This window comes from Lagopus leucura, unplaced genomic scaffold, assembly GCF_019238085.1.
Source record: "Lagopus leucura isolate 7727_CA_CO unplaced genomic scaffold, USGS_WTPT01 Super-Scaffold_100159, whole genome shotgun sequence".
Lineage (NCBI taxonomy): Eukaryota > Metazoa > Chordata > Aves > Galliformes > Phasianidae > Lagopus > Lagopus leucura.
Genome location: NW_024962335.1, coordinates 9,652,202 through 9,668,413, shown reverse-complemented (window position 1 = coordinate 9,668,413; position 16,212 = coordinate 9,652,202). Strand labels below are relative to the sequence as shown.

The 16,212-nt window shown below is 42.8% G+C and overlaps 1 protein-coding gene across 2 annotated transcripts in view; it reads right to left on the bottom strand.

Annotated features, from left to right (window-relative positions):
* The window catches only part of UTP20 (UTP20 small subunit processome component), a 60,852-nt gene extending 55,884 nt beyond the window's left edge, over window positions 1–4,968 (bottom strand). For both annotated transcript variants that reach the window (XM_042889609.1, XM_042889610.1), the window contains exons 1-6: window positions 4,855–4,968; window positions 4,559–4,639; window positions 3,692–3,758; window positions 3,364–3,496; window positions 1,845–2,033; window positions 352–433 (exon numbers count right to left, since the gene is read on the bottom strand). In XM_042889609.1, coding sequence (XP_042745543.1) covers window positions 352–433; window positions 1,845–2,033; window positions 3,364–3,496; window positions 3,692–3,758; window positions 4,559–4,639; window positions 4,855–4,899 — 597 coding nt within the window. In that variant the 5' untranslated portion in view covers window positions 4,900–4,968. The remainder of the gene's footprint in view (window positions 1–351; window positions 434–1,844; window positions 2,034–3,363; window positions 3,497–3,691; window positions 3,759–4,558; window positions 4,640–4,854) is intronic.
* Between the last annotated feature and the right edge of the window lie 11,244 nt (window positions 4,969–16,212).

The window sequence follows — 16,212 nt, the reverse complement described above, 5'->3', positions numbered from 1 at the left end:
TCAGCTGAAAGCAGAATCCAGTCATCCAAACTACAACAATACCTGGCAATACTGTGAGGATTTCTGCTCATTTTTAAACCCTCTGTGCCAAAGGACCTGAGGTTCAGCAACTTCTGAAAACAACTAAACAAACGTTTACAAACATTTGGCTTACCTGCTTTTAAAGCAGACTATTACAGTCTCTATTTGCCACTGTTGATATGAAGTCCATGACATACTTAGGAAAACACTTATTGAAAATGACAACTCAGGACATGCAGGACACCAGTTCAGGCCTTGTTAACCCTCCTTTATAGAAATCTCATATGTTGAAGCCATGAGAGTGTGTCAAGGTACAAACACCTCACTTACCTTTCTCATTAAAAAGACAAAACTTTCAGCAGCAAAGTTTCTGATGTGAAGCTTGTGATGAGCCAGCAGGGTGCTGTAAAGGCTAAAAAGAAACACAGTAATAAATTGTCTTAAAGGCTGTGCAAGAACTGTCACCAACTGGGTTTAAAAATTATGTTTTCAGTTTACATTGCCACACTTTACAAGCACCAAGAAGCCATCCACCCAGGTGCAGCAGATACCTTCCTTAATTCCATTCCGTCCCATTCTTCTGTACGAAGATCAAATAACAACACCAGGCATCCTAAGCTGCAGCCTGGAAACCTACAACAACTCCAGATCCATACAGACCTAACTGCAGCATCAAGATTTTTAACAGATACACTCAGCAGCACTTAGTTAAACCAAAATTTACTTGATATGCCACATTTGTATTTCAGATGAGCCAACAAGCTCTCCTGTGCATGCAGATTTTCCAAAACCACTACTGAGAGGAGTGACAAGTGTTTGCAGTTCTTTGGTAAACACCAGTGACAGTTGCAAGTGGCTCAGCACATGCTAAGTGTAGAGCGTGGTGCCTCAGATTCACAGAGAAGCAGATGTTTCTGCAATATGCCTGACAGCTTTTGCTGGGTTGAGGAAAAAATCTGTAATCCATCTTTTCCTCCATCTGTTCGGAATTGAAACTAGTAGGAAGCAGCATGTGCCCACTGGCTAGGACATAAAGAAGAGAGCTGCTACCACTGCAGCATGACAGCGAGAAAGCAGCCACCATGGGGCAGAATACAGTCCATCCACCACAGCTGGATAAAGTAGCCAGGAGCAGATGCCTGGGAAAAATTTCAATAGGATAAGCACATACAAAAACAGCCTTCAACCACCTGCATTTTAGGGACTTCTCAAGGCAGAATTGTCTCCTGTGCATTTGGAAATTCCCTCAAGCTTGGCAAATTTCATTCTGAGCTTATGCCTAACTTGCCTAGAATCCTGTGGCAAGAAGTTTCACAGCATACAGCACAGCCTGTCTGCTCTCTCACTAAACAGACACGAAGAACGTAAAGGTGAAAATGCAACAGGAGCAAAGACTCAGAAGAATTCCTTTACTGTTGTACGTCTAAGTGCCTGCAACTGGAAAAGACAGAAGCAATACAAATAAGACCGAGGTATTTGACAGGTACTCAAGAGACCTGTGTTGAATTTAGACTTGTCTGAGTTGCCAATGCCTTTCCGAGCTTTGTTTACCCAGCCTAGGTAACTGCTTCCTCTCCTACCACCACCTGTATCCATCACATCAAAAGAAGGATGAATGCTGAAAACAGCAGATCAACACACACTCCTCCTCCAGTCAGGAGGATCTCAAAGGAGCTGCATATGATAACAAGGCTCTATCCTAGAAAGCAGAGAAATTATGCTAACAAGTATACTAAAGCACTAAGTCATGTATTTGTACAGTACTTGCAGTCCCGTAACATTTATAGATGCCAATCGAGACAGCAATGAAAAACAACTTTTACCTATATATGTTGCTTATGTCCTTCACCATCAATCTCCACAGGTACTTGTAGAGATAGGAAAGAGAGGTAAAAGCCCATTCCAGCAGTTCTGTGTCCTGTGTATCCAACAACTTGGTGATGGCCATGAAGAAGTCATGGAAGTGAGGATAGAAATCAGCCTGGAGATCTCGAGCCAACTGCACCACTAGACTGATTCAGACAATTTATCAGTGTTAGTATGTTGGTTTTGTTTTTTTTTCCAATCAATAAAAAGCTAGCCAAGCATTGCCTGCAGCTGAGCACAGTATTTTTTGAAAGACGGACAGCATTACTCTTGTTTCTTACCTTTACTTAAACATCACCTGTAAGCAGCTGTGGATGGCAACAATTTAAAAATAATTCAAGCAGACAACATTAAACAAGAAAAATGGATCAACCAAATGTAAATGATCAACATCAACCAAAGCACATTAATTTTCTCTCAGACACTCAGTAGCATTTTTTTTTTTTTTTTTTTTTTTTTAATAAGACCTAGGATTATAAAGCACTACCAGGGAAATATGATCACTTTGGTTTTCTCATTGCTATACTTCTTTCCTCATGTACAAAAAATATAAAGAACACGCAGAACAAGACTTGGGATTATTTGTAATATCATCAGGCTTCAGCTGGCAACCAGTCACAAGTAGCATTCCTCAGGGGTCAGTATTGTAGCCCATCCTGTTTACTATTTTTACTGACCATCTGTACAAGGGGGATTGAACACACCCTCATTAAGTTTGGAAGGAAGGGAGAGTAGGAAGGTCCTGCAGAGGGATCTGGTAAGGCTGGATCAATGGGCCAAGTTCAATTATATGAGGTTAAACAAGACCAAGTGCTAGGTCTTGCACTTCAGTCAAAACAACCTTAGTCAGTGCTACAGGCTTGGGGGAGAGGTTTGGTAAAAGCTGATTGGCAAAAAAGGGTCTGGGGGTGTAGGCTGACAGCTGACTGAACATGAGCCAATGGCATCAGAAATACTGCAGCCAGAAGAAGGAGGGAGGTTATCATCTCTGTGTATATGGCACTGGTGAGACCACATCTCAAGTGCTGTGTTCAGTTTTGGTCCCTCGCTACAAGAAAGACACGAAGGCCCTGGAGCATGTCCAATGGAGGGCAGTGGAGCTGTGAGGAGGCTGGAGCACAAGTCTGATGGGGAACAGCTGAGGAAATTGAGATTGTTTAGAGTAGAAGAGGCTCAGAGGAGACCATATCGCCCTCTTCAGTGATAGGACGAGATAGTGGCCTTAATCCGTATCAGCAGAAGTTCACAATGGATATTAAGAAAAATTTATTCTCCAAAAGAGCGTGTAAGTACTCAGAAAGGCTGCCCAGGGAGGTGGTGGCATCACTGTCCCTGGAAGCGTTCAAGAAAAATGTGAATGTGGATTTGAGGTACGTGCTTATTAGGCATGGTGGTGATGACTTGATGGTTGGACTAGATGATCTTAAGGGTCTTTCTCAACTTGATTGATTCTACAATTGATCCCCATATACTTACTCTAATAACGGTTGATAAGCAAGACTGGCTTTGACTCGCAAATGTGTCTTCAAGCTCTGCACGATGGCATTCTGGTAATAGACCAGCTGGTTGAAGGACTGGCATTTGTTGGCCACTTCTTTGTAGAATTGCACTGTTCCAAGCATGAAAGAGAAATCATGAAAATTATAGTTCAGTGAACACGCAGCATGTTAAAATTAATTGGCTCTCCAAAGCCCAGTTCAAAACCTAATCTACAGAAACTTTCTCAGTCTGCTCTACATGCAGAAGAAATGTATTTTAACAGTCCAGAACAGGCAGAAAATATCAACAAACGAAAACGAAGTACCAAAATGCTGAGTGAGGTTCAGTTCCCTCCATTTCTGTAGTCCTTCGTAAAAGTAGGTTTCAACCTCCTGTCAAAATAAAGACAAAATAACAGCTCACCAATTCTTATGGATGTAGCCAGTAAAGATGACAAGATCCAGTGAAAAGTACTACCAAGTGCTTCAAACATTTTTCGAATATTTTAAGAAATCTTGATGAGTTCCTTCCAAAGGGTGCCACGAGATTTGTCTGAAAATTAGACCTTCATTTCCACATTCAAAAAACCACTTAACTTATATTCTGGTGACAAGACTTGCTTACATAACTGCTTTTTAGACTTCTGTTGACTGGACTTAATAACCTAAGATGCTGAACCACGACCACCCAGTAGGAAAAAAAAATGCTTAGGGGTTTATTTAGGCATCCTCATGGCTATTCAGTGAGAAGCTTAGAAAAACAATCCAGCAAGCCAGGAGACAATAAGCTGCACTCTATTCACAGTGATGATCTGCAAGACACATAGCTTTTTTTTTTTTTTAAATCATCTATAAAGAGCTGGAAAGCACCTTTAAAGGTGCTTCCCTGAGAGTACTGCACCTACTCAGCACCCTTAGGCCTTTGTAGGACAGGACCCAGGACTGCTGATGGTCACCCACAGGCCCTCTTGTTATGTGGAAGTGATCAGGGTGACACTGTCAATATGACTAGGATTTCTAAAAGAAGAAGGGAACAAAACAGTGAATGAAACTTTAGAAAGAAGCTCATGGAAGAGTGGTGTTTCCTAACTCTTCCCCAAAGAAAAACGTAAGCATATCTTTCAGGGCACGTGTCTACTTGTGGAGTGACCTGCGGTCCTATAGCATAAAATGACTGCTGTTGCTTTTCTCACCTCAGCACTGCTTCCAGTTCTGTCAATCCGATGAATAATATCGATATTAACATTACTTAAGCGTTCCGAGAAGGTAAGAAACTGTAAAACAAAAGGACACACGTGTTCGTGCTGTGAGCCTGGCGAGGCCAGCAGCCGCACCTCCCCTGCAGTACAGAGAGCCTTTTGGGAGCAGTCCTGCAGCCTTGCAGAGCTCTCCGTCCCTCCACGGCTGCACCACAGCTCAATGAGGAGTAAGGACGAAAACCCAGCGACCCACCCCGGCTGCCACCCGGCCCGACGAGGCGTGCGCTCACCCGGTGCGTGTTCCCCGACTTGTGGGCCGAGGATTTGCCCTTCATGGCAGCGGCTCTAACTCCGGAGCGCGGACCACACGTGCAAACCTAAGCGCTGGGCGCCGCCATGCCGGCCGAGGCTGCCGGGAGGAGGAGGCGGGGCTGCCGGCGGAAGGGGCGGCTGCCGGGCGGTGGGAGCGGGCGGGCAGTGAGGGTTAATGAGTCCGCTGCTTTGCTGGGGGCGGTGTTACCGTCTTCCCTTGAGCAGACTTAGCGAAGAATCATCAAATCGTCTGAGTTGGAGGGGACCTTTAAAGGCTCTCTGATCTAACTCCCTGCAGTGAGCAGCGATATCTACAGCTCGTTTAGGGTGCTCAGAGCCCCGTCCAGCCTGACATTGAATGTCTCCAAGCATAACCTCTCTGGGCAGCCAGTGCCTCACTGCCCTCTGAGTAAAAGATTTTCTGCTAGTAGCTAATATAATCTCCTCTCTAATAGTTTTAAATCATCCCCCCTCACCCTATCACTATATGCCCATGTAAAAAGGTACTCTCCCTTCTGTTTGTAGTCTTCCCTTAAGGTCTTATAGAGCTTTCAAGCAAAACAAGCCCAGCTTCCTTTGCCTTTCATTATAGGAAAGGTGCTCCAGCCCTCTTGTAATCTTTGTGGCCCTCCTTTGGACCCACTTCAACAGTTCTGCATCTTTCCTGTACTGGAGGCTCTGGACCTGGATTCAGTATTCCAGATGGAGCCTGACAAGGGCAGAGTAGAGGGGGACATCCCATCCCTATCTCCCCCCATCCCTGCTGGCGGCTGCTATTTTGGTTTTCCAGACTGCGAGAGCACGCTGCTTGCTTGCTTTTCATCTGTATCTTGCCCAACTCAGGCTGTGGGCCTTCTCTGAATATTTACTTAATTCAGAACAACCCTGAGAAAAAAAAAACAATATCTAGGCACAGCTCTGTGGTAGTGCAAAGTACTTCAGTGGTGCTGTTGACACAGTGGAAGGAAGGGATGCCATTCAGAGGGACCTCAACAGAATTGAAAGGTGGCACCAGGAGAATCTAATGATTCAACACAGCAAAGTGCAAGGTTTTACACTTGGGCCAGAGGAATCCTAGGCGTATATACAGACTGGAAGGAGCAGTCTTTGAGAGTAGCCCTGCAGAGAAAGACCTGGGGATCCTGGTGGATGAAAAGGTTAACGTGAGCTAGCAGTGTGCTCTTGCAGCTCAGAAAGCAAATGGTATCCTGGGCTCTATCCAGAAGAGGAGCAGCCAGCAGGGACAGGAAGGTGATTGTCCCTCTCTATCTGCTCTTGTGAGCCCCATCTGGAGTACTGTGTCCAGGTCTGAGGCTCCCAATACAAGAAAGACAGGGAGCTGTTGGAGAGGGTCCAGAGGATGGCCACAAAGATGATTAGAGGGCTGGAGCACCTCCCCTACGAAGACAGGTTGAAGGCACTGGGCTTGTTCAGCCTGGAGAAAAAAAGGCTGTGGGGTGACCTTATTGCAGCCTTCCAGTATCTAAAGGGAACCTACAAACTGGAGGGGAATCAACTCTTTGAAAGGGTAGATAACAGCAAGACAAGGGGAAATGGTTTTAAGTTGGAGGAGGGAAGATTTAGGTTGGATGTCAATGGGAAGTTCTTTACTGTGAGAGTGGTGAGGTGCTGGAACAGGCTGCCCAGAGAGGTTGTGGATGCCCATCCCTGGAGGTGTTCAAGGCCAGGTTGGATGGGGCCCTGGACAGCCTGGTCTAGTATTAAATGGGGAGGTTGGTGGCCCTGCATGTGGCAGGGGGGTTGGAGATTCATGATCCTTGAGATCCCTTCCAACCCAGGCCATTCTATGATTCTGTGATTCACACACAAAGTGTTAGGAGCCCCTATATTTTGTACCTGTAATTCTTCAGACCAAAGTTAGCCATGAGTTTGGACAGTGCTTAAAGTTACCAAAAAATCTGGCACCTTCTTAATGGCGCGCAAGAGCAAATAACTACAGACTGACTGATACTGCTGTGGTCACAGGAATGCCAGAGCCTGTGGAAGCTTCTGGATGTGACGGCAGTTACAGAAGTAGAAAGAGTGGAAGCTGGAAGAAGCTTTGGTTTGGGCAGATGCAGTAGAAGCAGGTCAGAACCATGCAGCCCAGAGCCATTCTGGGAGGCAGTTGATAGGGCCCCAAGGTTTGCCTTTCCCCATTCTATCTGTCCTTCCAGCTCAGGGCCTCTCTCACAAATCTGACATAGGTGTTACTCAGCAAACCATCAGGCTGGTTGTGAGCATGGATGAAGTGCACCCCTAGGACTACTGCTTTGAATAGACCTGACAGGTTACGTGCTTCCAGGTGTAACCAACAAAGCTCCCACGGGCAGGCAATAAGCCATTAGCATGATAGTCATCTGGATGGATAGGGAGTGTGCTCACTCCAGCACCTGCAGCTACAGACTTTGGAGCTTGCTCTTCTTCAGGAATTAAAAAGAACTTCTGGTTTTTACATTAAGTGGGAATAAAATGTCTAAGGTAGGCAATAGAGTTTGAGAAGTTTGGCTTTAATGCTTTCAAGCCCAAATACGTTCACAGTAATGTGCAGCTATGAGCATGCAGGCTGTGGATCTTCTGTGGATCTTCAGATCCACAGAAGAGCTTAGGCATCAATATGATACTATTGAAGTTCACAAATACCTCTTCAGCTACGGTTACTAAATTCCCCTAATGTGTCTCCTGCATACTGCAGTCTTGTGAAGAACAGTCTGCAACATCTTTCTTCTGTTATGGATAGTGTCCTGGGAGGTGGTAAACTAACTCTCCCTGGAGGTATTCAAGAACTCTGTGATGTGGCACTGAGAGCATGGTTAGTGGGCATGGTGGGGATGGGCTGATGTTTGGACTGCTGTGATCTTCTTAGTGATCTTTTCCAGCCTAAACAATTCTATGATTCTATAATCTCGTAGAGTTGTGGAAATTCCTCGGACGTGCGTGTTCCAAAATAATACAAGGGAAAGGACCAGCTCAAACATTTGTGGAAAGCAGCAAGGTGAAGAGCTCATGTGTTGCAGAAAAGGTGTCATCAGCAATAGCAGAAAGTGTTAGGGGAAGTTTTTCACTTCATGTTTGCAAAGTGGCAGCTTTTGAGAAGAGTGAGACTGGTGAGCCCTGCAACTGCTGATGCACACTGGAGCTTCTGCTTGCAGAAACCACTGACAGGCTGCACTTTAGCCAGTGCTGTGAAAATAGTGCTTGAGGATACATCTGCGTGAGCTGCAGGAAAGTAACAGATACTGAAATAAGTGTAGCCATAGTAGTAGGTCTTGCACTTCAGCTGGAAGAGTCCAGTGATGCAGAAGGTCCCTTATCCACTACTGCATGAATAACATCTGAATTAGCAATGTCCTGACTACAAGAACTCCACTCCAATCGCAATGCCTCAAGCCTTATTCCTTTGCCTTTTCAGGAAGAGATGTGTCTCTCCCCCCTGTGGACAGGCCCCAGCTCCACCACCCTGTGATTATCTGGCAGACTCAGCTGTTAACAATTCTTCAGAAATCCATGCTAATGGCAAGCAGATGGCCTTCTGAAGAGTGATGGTTTATTGGCGGTAATGCCCGTGGAGGCACGTAGAGAAAACTCCTAAAACAGCACGTGTGTGTCACTTCTGCAGATCTGAGTTCTTCAAACACTTGCTGTGGGCTACAACTATCAGTCCCTGACAGTAATACACTAGCAGTCCTGGAGCCTTGCTTGTGATTCCCAAAGTCCTTCTCTTTGTTACAGCTCATCCCACAGAACAACTCAGGTGCACAGTCTGGGTATGCACAGCTGGAAGCCCTCTGCCTCAAAAAGCTCTCCAAAATCACAGAATCACAGAATGGCCTGAATTGGAAGGGACCTGACGTATCATAAATCTCCAACCCCCCCTGCCACAGGCAGGGCCACCAACCTCCCCATTTAATACTAGACCAGGTTGCCCAGGGCCCCATCCAGTCTGGCCTTGAACACCTCCAGAGATGTGTAAATCTTTAGAGGGAAGGCTGGGATGGGTCTGAGTTAGGTTATACAGGTGCATGGTGTCTTCGGAGTACTCTTTTAATTGTTTTTCTTTAATTTGTCTAGAAAGCATGAAGAGCCCTTTGAAACACAAAGAAGAGTTTTCTTTGCCACTTTCCTCCTCAACTTCTAGCTGGCATTTTGCCTTGTCCTGCAGGAGGACATCCCACAAGATTATGTAGGTTATGGTTGAGAGCACTTGCATTTTCAAAAACAAAGCAGACAAGGTACTGGAATCCTGTTCTGCAAACTGGTAGAACAGTTTGGCCACATTTTTTCTAATCTGCCTGAAGCATAGAGATTCTGTAAATAATGTGACATCAGGTCAGTGTTGGCTGTGTCCTGGGGAGAATTTCACCTATCCTTGTGCTTGCACATCAGAAGGAGTTTTGGACTAGGAGCTGGAAGGAAGACCCCACATGTCTACAGCTATATGTCTGAAATATCACAAAGTTAGAGCCTTCCTTCATGGAATTATAACAACAATCACTAACAATATGATTCAGCTCAAGACAACTAGACCATTGGTTCCTGTATCTCAAGACAGGGTGCTGCTGCAGAGCTGGAACAGGTGGGCTACTTTAGGTCTATCTCTAGAGGTAAACTGAATAGTGCCAAAGCACAGGGACCATCTAGGCCAGTTAATCATTAACACACAATCTGGCACAATTTTGTTTCATGCCAAATATGACTGCCCCAATGTTTCTGCCCAGTGGGAAGCCACGCTTTTATTTTTATTTTATTTTTATTCTTATTTTTTGTAGGGAAGAATGTTGAGAGTATAGTTTCTGTTGAAAAGAAAAGAAAAGAAAAGAAAAGAAAAGAAAAGAAGAGAAGAGAAGAGAAGAGAAGAGAAGAGAAGAGAAGAGAAGAGAAGAGAAGAGAAGAGAAGAGAAGAGAAGAGAAGAGAAGAGAAAAGAAAAGAAAAGGAAAAGAAAAGGAAAAGAAAAGGAAAAGAAAAGAAAGGAAAAGAAAAGAAAAGAAAAGAAAAGAAAAGAAAAGAAAAGAAAAGAAAAGAAAAGAAAAGAAAAGAAAAGAAAAGAAAAGAAAAGAAAAGAAAAGAAAAGAAAAGAAGCTCTGAAGGTCTGATTTCTGTATGGATAACATTTATGCAGATGACTCTGTGACAGGAAGGGATTTCAGTTGTGACCACTGCTACTCTTCTTCATCCCAAAGCTCTGCCACAATGACAGTAACAGGACTGGCATCAGCCTTGTTGAAAGCAAGAGCAACAGGGACAATAGGAGCAAGATCTACAGAGGAAGCAGGGGACATGGAAAGGAAAATGAATAGGCAGGAGTAAGTCTTCTCCTGAAAAGGATGTGAATTCTCTCATGTATTTTGCCCTCACCACTAGAATAATGGGCATCTGGATGTGACAGACAGTCTGAATTTCCGGCTGTCAGCTGCCTGGGAGTATGAAACATATGATTACAGTGTAATCCAAGTTTCTGACACACAGTCCTGAAATGTGGGTATCTGACTTGTCCAGCAACAAAGCATAAAGTCTTTAGCACTGGATCTGAAGCTATGTTACCAGATTTCTCTTTCTTCCAACCCCAAATCCCTTGTTTGCTCAGTAGCTTGGAGCTACAGTGTGAGGTGAGGAACAAGGGCCAACAGATCACAACTTTAAGTTTTAAAGTGAAGTTCAGCCTTCCAAACTAGAGAAGATGGAAAATGGTAAAGATCTGTTAGAAACAGGTGCACACATGAGAACGCTTCCCTCAAAATCACTGCCATCTCTTCCTTACAGTTTTCTTTCTCTTCTTTACCCTTCTGCTCTGTTCTTTATTTATTCCTTTATCTAGTAAAAGCCACTGAGGAAACAATAAATCAATAATCCAGAACAGTAATTTCCCTACTGAAAACAGTTCTTATGTTGCAAGGATGTTGAGAAGCTAGTATTGTTTAATCTTGAGTGAAAAACATGAAATGATGGAAGGATGGAATCAAATATCCTTTCTCAAATAATTTCTGCAGTTTGACTTGCAAAGTCAGCTGCACACGGCTTTCAGGGGCAAATCAGGCCAGGCTTAGCATTTTGTTACTGAGAGGAATTCTTCTGTTACTGAGAGCTCCTGCCACGGAATAGAAGATGACAGCATACAAAGCAAATGATACTATTCTTCATGTCTCTGCATCCACTTGGTTCATACAAGATGGATCCAACGTTTACATACTGAGGGTTTGGCTTCTTCCTGTGCTTTTTTTTCTTCTTGTTTTTAGCTTGAGCTGTTCTGATATTCACGCAGCTCTAATTTGTTCTCATGTTCCAGTAAAGACAGTATCTTGATTAACCTTGATTAACTTTGGTGCCTGCTGCTTGATGAAATATTCAGAGTTAGCTTGGAAAAGAGGAAGAACTTATACAACATCAAAATAAAAAGCTGCCCTTCTCACCAATTGGTCAGTGAGACCAATTCACTGTGTCAGGAGATTTTCATCAACTGTTAGTACCGGGTGCTAAATCACAGATGCACATGACAAAATCCCTGCGCTGGTCTGTATAAGCAAAAAAAAACAATCCCCACATTGCTGTATTCTTGGGTTGGTTTCCAAAATTTCGTGTGATCTGAAGAAGATGGATATGTCACCAGAATTCATTCCACTTCTGGACAACATACCTAGTCATAATGCAGTAGGACCACTAGGGACTTCTCAGGCGTGTGCTCTTAACTCCTAACACCCGTTTCTGCCGGTCAATGAGTACCCATTTGTGATACTAACCCTGCAAGGAGATACAGTGGTGCTTTGCTTGGAAAACAATTCTCTGGTGAAAGAAATGCAGTTTTATGAATGCTCTGACTGTGGAGATACTGATAACTCAAAGGAAAGAAACAGGGCTGTCCCTTCTTTTTACTGGCACCTTATATAAGCTTTTGAATCCTGCCATTGCTTCTAATACTGACTCGTGGGTCTGAAATACAATCAGCCATTAAAACAACTGAAACAAGTAGCATGGACTAAAAGAATAGATCCTTGTGTGAAACATATCCAAGTGGTTGGAGATTGGCACTTGAGAAACAGAAAATGGACTTGGGTATCACCACCCAAGTGAGGAACAAAAATGACATTGAGGCAGATGAAGTCCTCATTGCTGGTATGGGTCAGGAGCTTGCTTACACAAGGTTGCAATGAACATCTCTGGCTATAGCTATGCACTGCACAGGGGGCTGCATTTAACCTAGTGTTCCTTGCCAGTGGAAGAGGACCAACACTTATAGGTGGCACAGAAGTCAGTTCACAGTGCCTATTCTGAAATGAGATGAAAAGAATATGGGAGCACAAGAGGAATTGTCACTAGGAATTACAAAAAAGAATGGCAAGTAGATAACAAGGGAGATGCCAGAGGTGATGAAAGACACTCCTGTGTTTGAATGGAAGAATAAGTCAAGATAATAAAAAAGTACATCTACTCAGAGCACTGCGATAGTGTCAGGGAACATTTTTTTAGAGTATTCTTAAGTGCTGAAGTGAGGAGTTTCATTTTTAGAGGCTTCCTCTGCAGATAATGGGAAGAGACAGGTTTCTCCAGGGACCGCATCAAAGCAGCACAGTTTCTTTCAGAAGAGTCTGTCTCTTTCCATGGGTTAAAAGGGAAATGTAGGGAGCTGAGCTGCATAACTGCAGTACCTACACTGTGTACCCAGAGCAAACATATCTCAAAATAACACCAACTCAAACATGTAAGCAGAGATTATTTGGATGGCAAGTATCGGAGAAAGAGAAAATGAAAGAAATAAGAAAATTCAGAAAAGATTCATTCAGAAGAAAAAAAATCGATTTTTTGTTGATCATTCTGGTGAACTTTTGTCAGCCCTTTTTCATACATTAACTGTGAGTAAGCAGACTAGTTGAATTGTAATTCTCTTGATGCAAAATTGAACACCTTAAATAAACAAAAGATCCCAACGCCATGAGAATAAAGTTCAAGTATGTAACTCATTTATCCTTTTCAGTTAAAGAAGGAATGAAACCTGCACCACATTTTTATTCCCGTACTGATTATTCTCTTGAGAAAATAATTATGTATGCCACATCTCACTGCAGTCCATAAATAAATTGTGAAACTTGTTCTTTTAAATGAAAGCACAGAATTCTCCAGCAAATAAACTATGGGGTCCAAATCACTCAGATTTAAATACTCAGCACTGACAGCTAACTTAACTACTTCCTTCAGTCCTGAGGGACTGCCTATTGATTTTAAAAGGTGTGTAGGTACTAGGGAGTTACACAATCTTAAGTTTTCTTTTCAGGCCCATTAAGCATTCATTTTTAAATAATTTTGCTTGAATATTGCATTTGTTCACATTTTATGGGACGCAAAATAGAAAAAAGAAAAACAAAAAACAAATGGCCAAGAAAGTTTCATTCAAAACATCAATAAGAACATGATTTATTTCTGTAACTTTTATGCAACTCCCTGGCTCATTCCCTGCCTCCATTGCTCTCTTTTTCTGGAAGTCACTCCATCTCTTCTGTGTCCCAAACAAGCTAAGCTTGAGAGGACAATCTTCAAGCAATCAAGTTGTCACTCAGGGAAACACTGATTAGAGTCTTAAGCTTATCTTCCTTTCGCTAACCTAAGCCCCTGAAAATTTAGGAAGAAGACTGGAAATGCTAGAGACATAGAATTACGGAACTGTGCTTCTTGAAATATTTAACTTGTTATGGTGGTGTCTTAAGGCATAAGACGCTTGCAAATTGCATAACACTCTTGCTATTGCACAGAAACAGTGCACAGGCTGTGTGAGAACTTTTAAACGCACCATCCTGTGCTTTTGGATTTGCAAATCCAATTATCTGGAAGTAAGTTTCCAGAAATATTCTTGGAAACACACTCTAGAGTGTGTGTAAGCTTGGAAATAAATTGCAGGACATCTGTGTACAAAAAAATCCCAGTGCTCAAAATACAGGTGCCATGTGGCTATTTGTGATCCTAAGGAACTCATCCAAATTTCACAGTGAATATAATTGATGATAGTGCACTTCTGCATACACTTGAAGGGTCATTCTGTAATGTCTAAACATTAACAAAAAGTGTGACCAAAAAAAAAAAAACAAAAACAAACCAACAGAAAAACAGCTACGAGTATCACTAATGACATCATGGAAAATTTTGCTAGGGGTACCATTAAACCAGGGGAAGAGAGGCCAATGATGATGACAATGAGGTAGCTAGCTATACTGAGCTCAGCCATTCAAAGCAGCAGTGTAGACAAGCACAGCAAGCAGGAGAGATTAGAGTGGAGCCAAACATTAACTGGTGTTGAGATGTATAAAATACCCTCAGCAATGAACTTCCCTCACACCAAAATCCCAAGAGGCTTTTCAAGGTGACAAATGATACTGTGTAGGAAACAAGCAATTTTATCCATTTTGCTGGAAAAAAAAATCTTTCAGGAATATAAAAAGTGAATCATAGAATCATTGAGGTTGGAAAAAACCTCCAGGATCATCAAGTGCAACTGTCAGCCTGACCGACCAAGTCCTGCCACTACACCATATGTCTTGGTGTCATGCCCACACATTCCTTAAATGCCTCTGGGGATGGGGCTTCACCATTTCCCTGGGCAGTCCATTCCAATTCCTGAGCACACTTTCCATGAATAAATTATTCCTAGTACCCATTCTAAACCTACCCTGGCACAACTGGAGACCATTTCCATGTTTCCTATCACTTGTCACCACAGAAAGGAGTCTGATACCCCCTTCCTGCAACCTCCTTTCAGGTAGCTGTGGAGAGATTTTGAATTGAAGCATTGCATTGGGATTACAATCAACCTGTTTAATTTGCATTCAGTGATTTACTTTGATATACTGTTGCTGATAATTATGCTCTTTATTTAATTAATACTGAACAGAGGAGGAAATAGAACTTGGATTCCTCTAAGTGTTGGTTGGCTTTTGTTCTCAAGATGAGAAGCTTTGTCTGCAATTAGGGTGTTTCTAAGGTCTCATATGGTTTCACTGTTATCTAACAGAGGTTCAGCTCTTGTTGCAGTCTTTTTTTTAACAAGAGCATTTACAACGTCTTTCTTTTTGCCTGTCTACTTTGATAAAACTGGTAGCAGCTTAATATCTCTGAGGCTTCCTCTGCTCTGTTAAATTGTTCAATGGCTACTGGAGTGTGGGCAAACACTTGCATACGTGTATGTATATACATGGGACATAATTCCATATCTTTTGTTTCCTTAGCAACTCATCCAGGCAAAAACAAACAGTTTTTCCAATGCTTTTCTGGGAATGTTTTCTTCCCAGAAAAGGCCTACCTTCACACTTTTTATCTTATCAACATTCATTTTTTCAGATTTCACACTGAAATGCTTTTTTATTTTACAAGTGGCTAGTCATTCTCTGGGAAGGTTTCCAAACAGATATCAGCAAAAGCAGAAGAGAATGAAGCACAGACTTCTGAACCCAGCCCTGGCACAGAACAGTGCTACTGCTTAGTGTGAACATCATCTGCAAACTCAGCTCCACTGCTGTAGGTACAGTGGAGCCCTACACAGCTAGAAACTGCATGCTTGGGCAGGGAAACACAGGGAGTCAGAGGGCTCTCAGGTTGTCAGAGTGAGTTGCTGAGCAGCACCAATGGTCCAAGAGGGAATTGCTTGGGCTCAGTAGAGCAGCCTGGGGTTTGTTTAAGCAGAATCACAGCTCTTTTAACTTATGGGTGCCATAAGTTAAGGGATGTGACTTGCGCTACCCAATATCAAACACAAGATTTCACTGGTGTCAGCAGCTCTCACAAGAGTGGAGTCACTGTGAAATGAGGGAGCACATAAGACCACATGGATGTGAGGATAGGCATTACAAGGAAACAGTGAAACGTGCTGAGGTTGGAAGACATTTGATTACCTATTGTAGGAATTAGGAGAGCACAGTTCTCTGTTACACAGTACAGGTCCACTGTGTTCCAGGGAGTGGATTTGGACTTGTTCATGAAGAAATCAGGGGGAAAAACATTTAAAACATGTCCACTTACTGAGATTTAGGACATGGGAATCATGCAGATTTGCTGCTTGTCCCTGAGAAAGAAACATCCAAATGGCAGGATCTGTATCTTGCCATACTGTACATGATACTTGAAAAACAATTTTCATAACACTCCTATAAAAGAATCAACGGTGCCACCTGATACCACTGAGAGCACAGTATTTATTTCCTTATAGCTTTTTCAGTTAACAAATGCAACTTGTTTTCCAGTACATGTTATTGCTTGCAGTGTTTACATTATGTCAAAAAATGACAGAGAAGCAGAATCAAAACTGTATTAATCCCATGCAGTTTATACTTTAAACACACATTATTGCTTGAATGGTTTG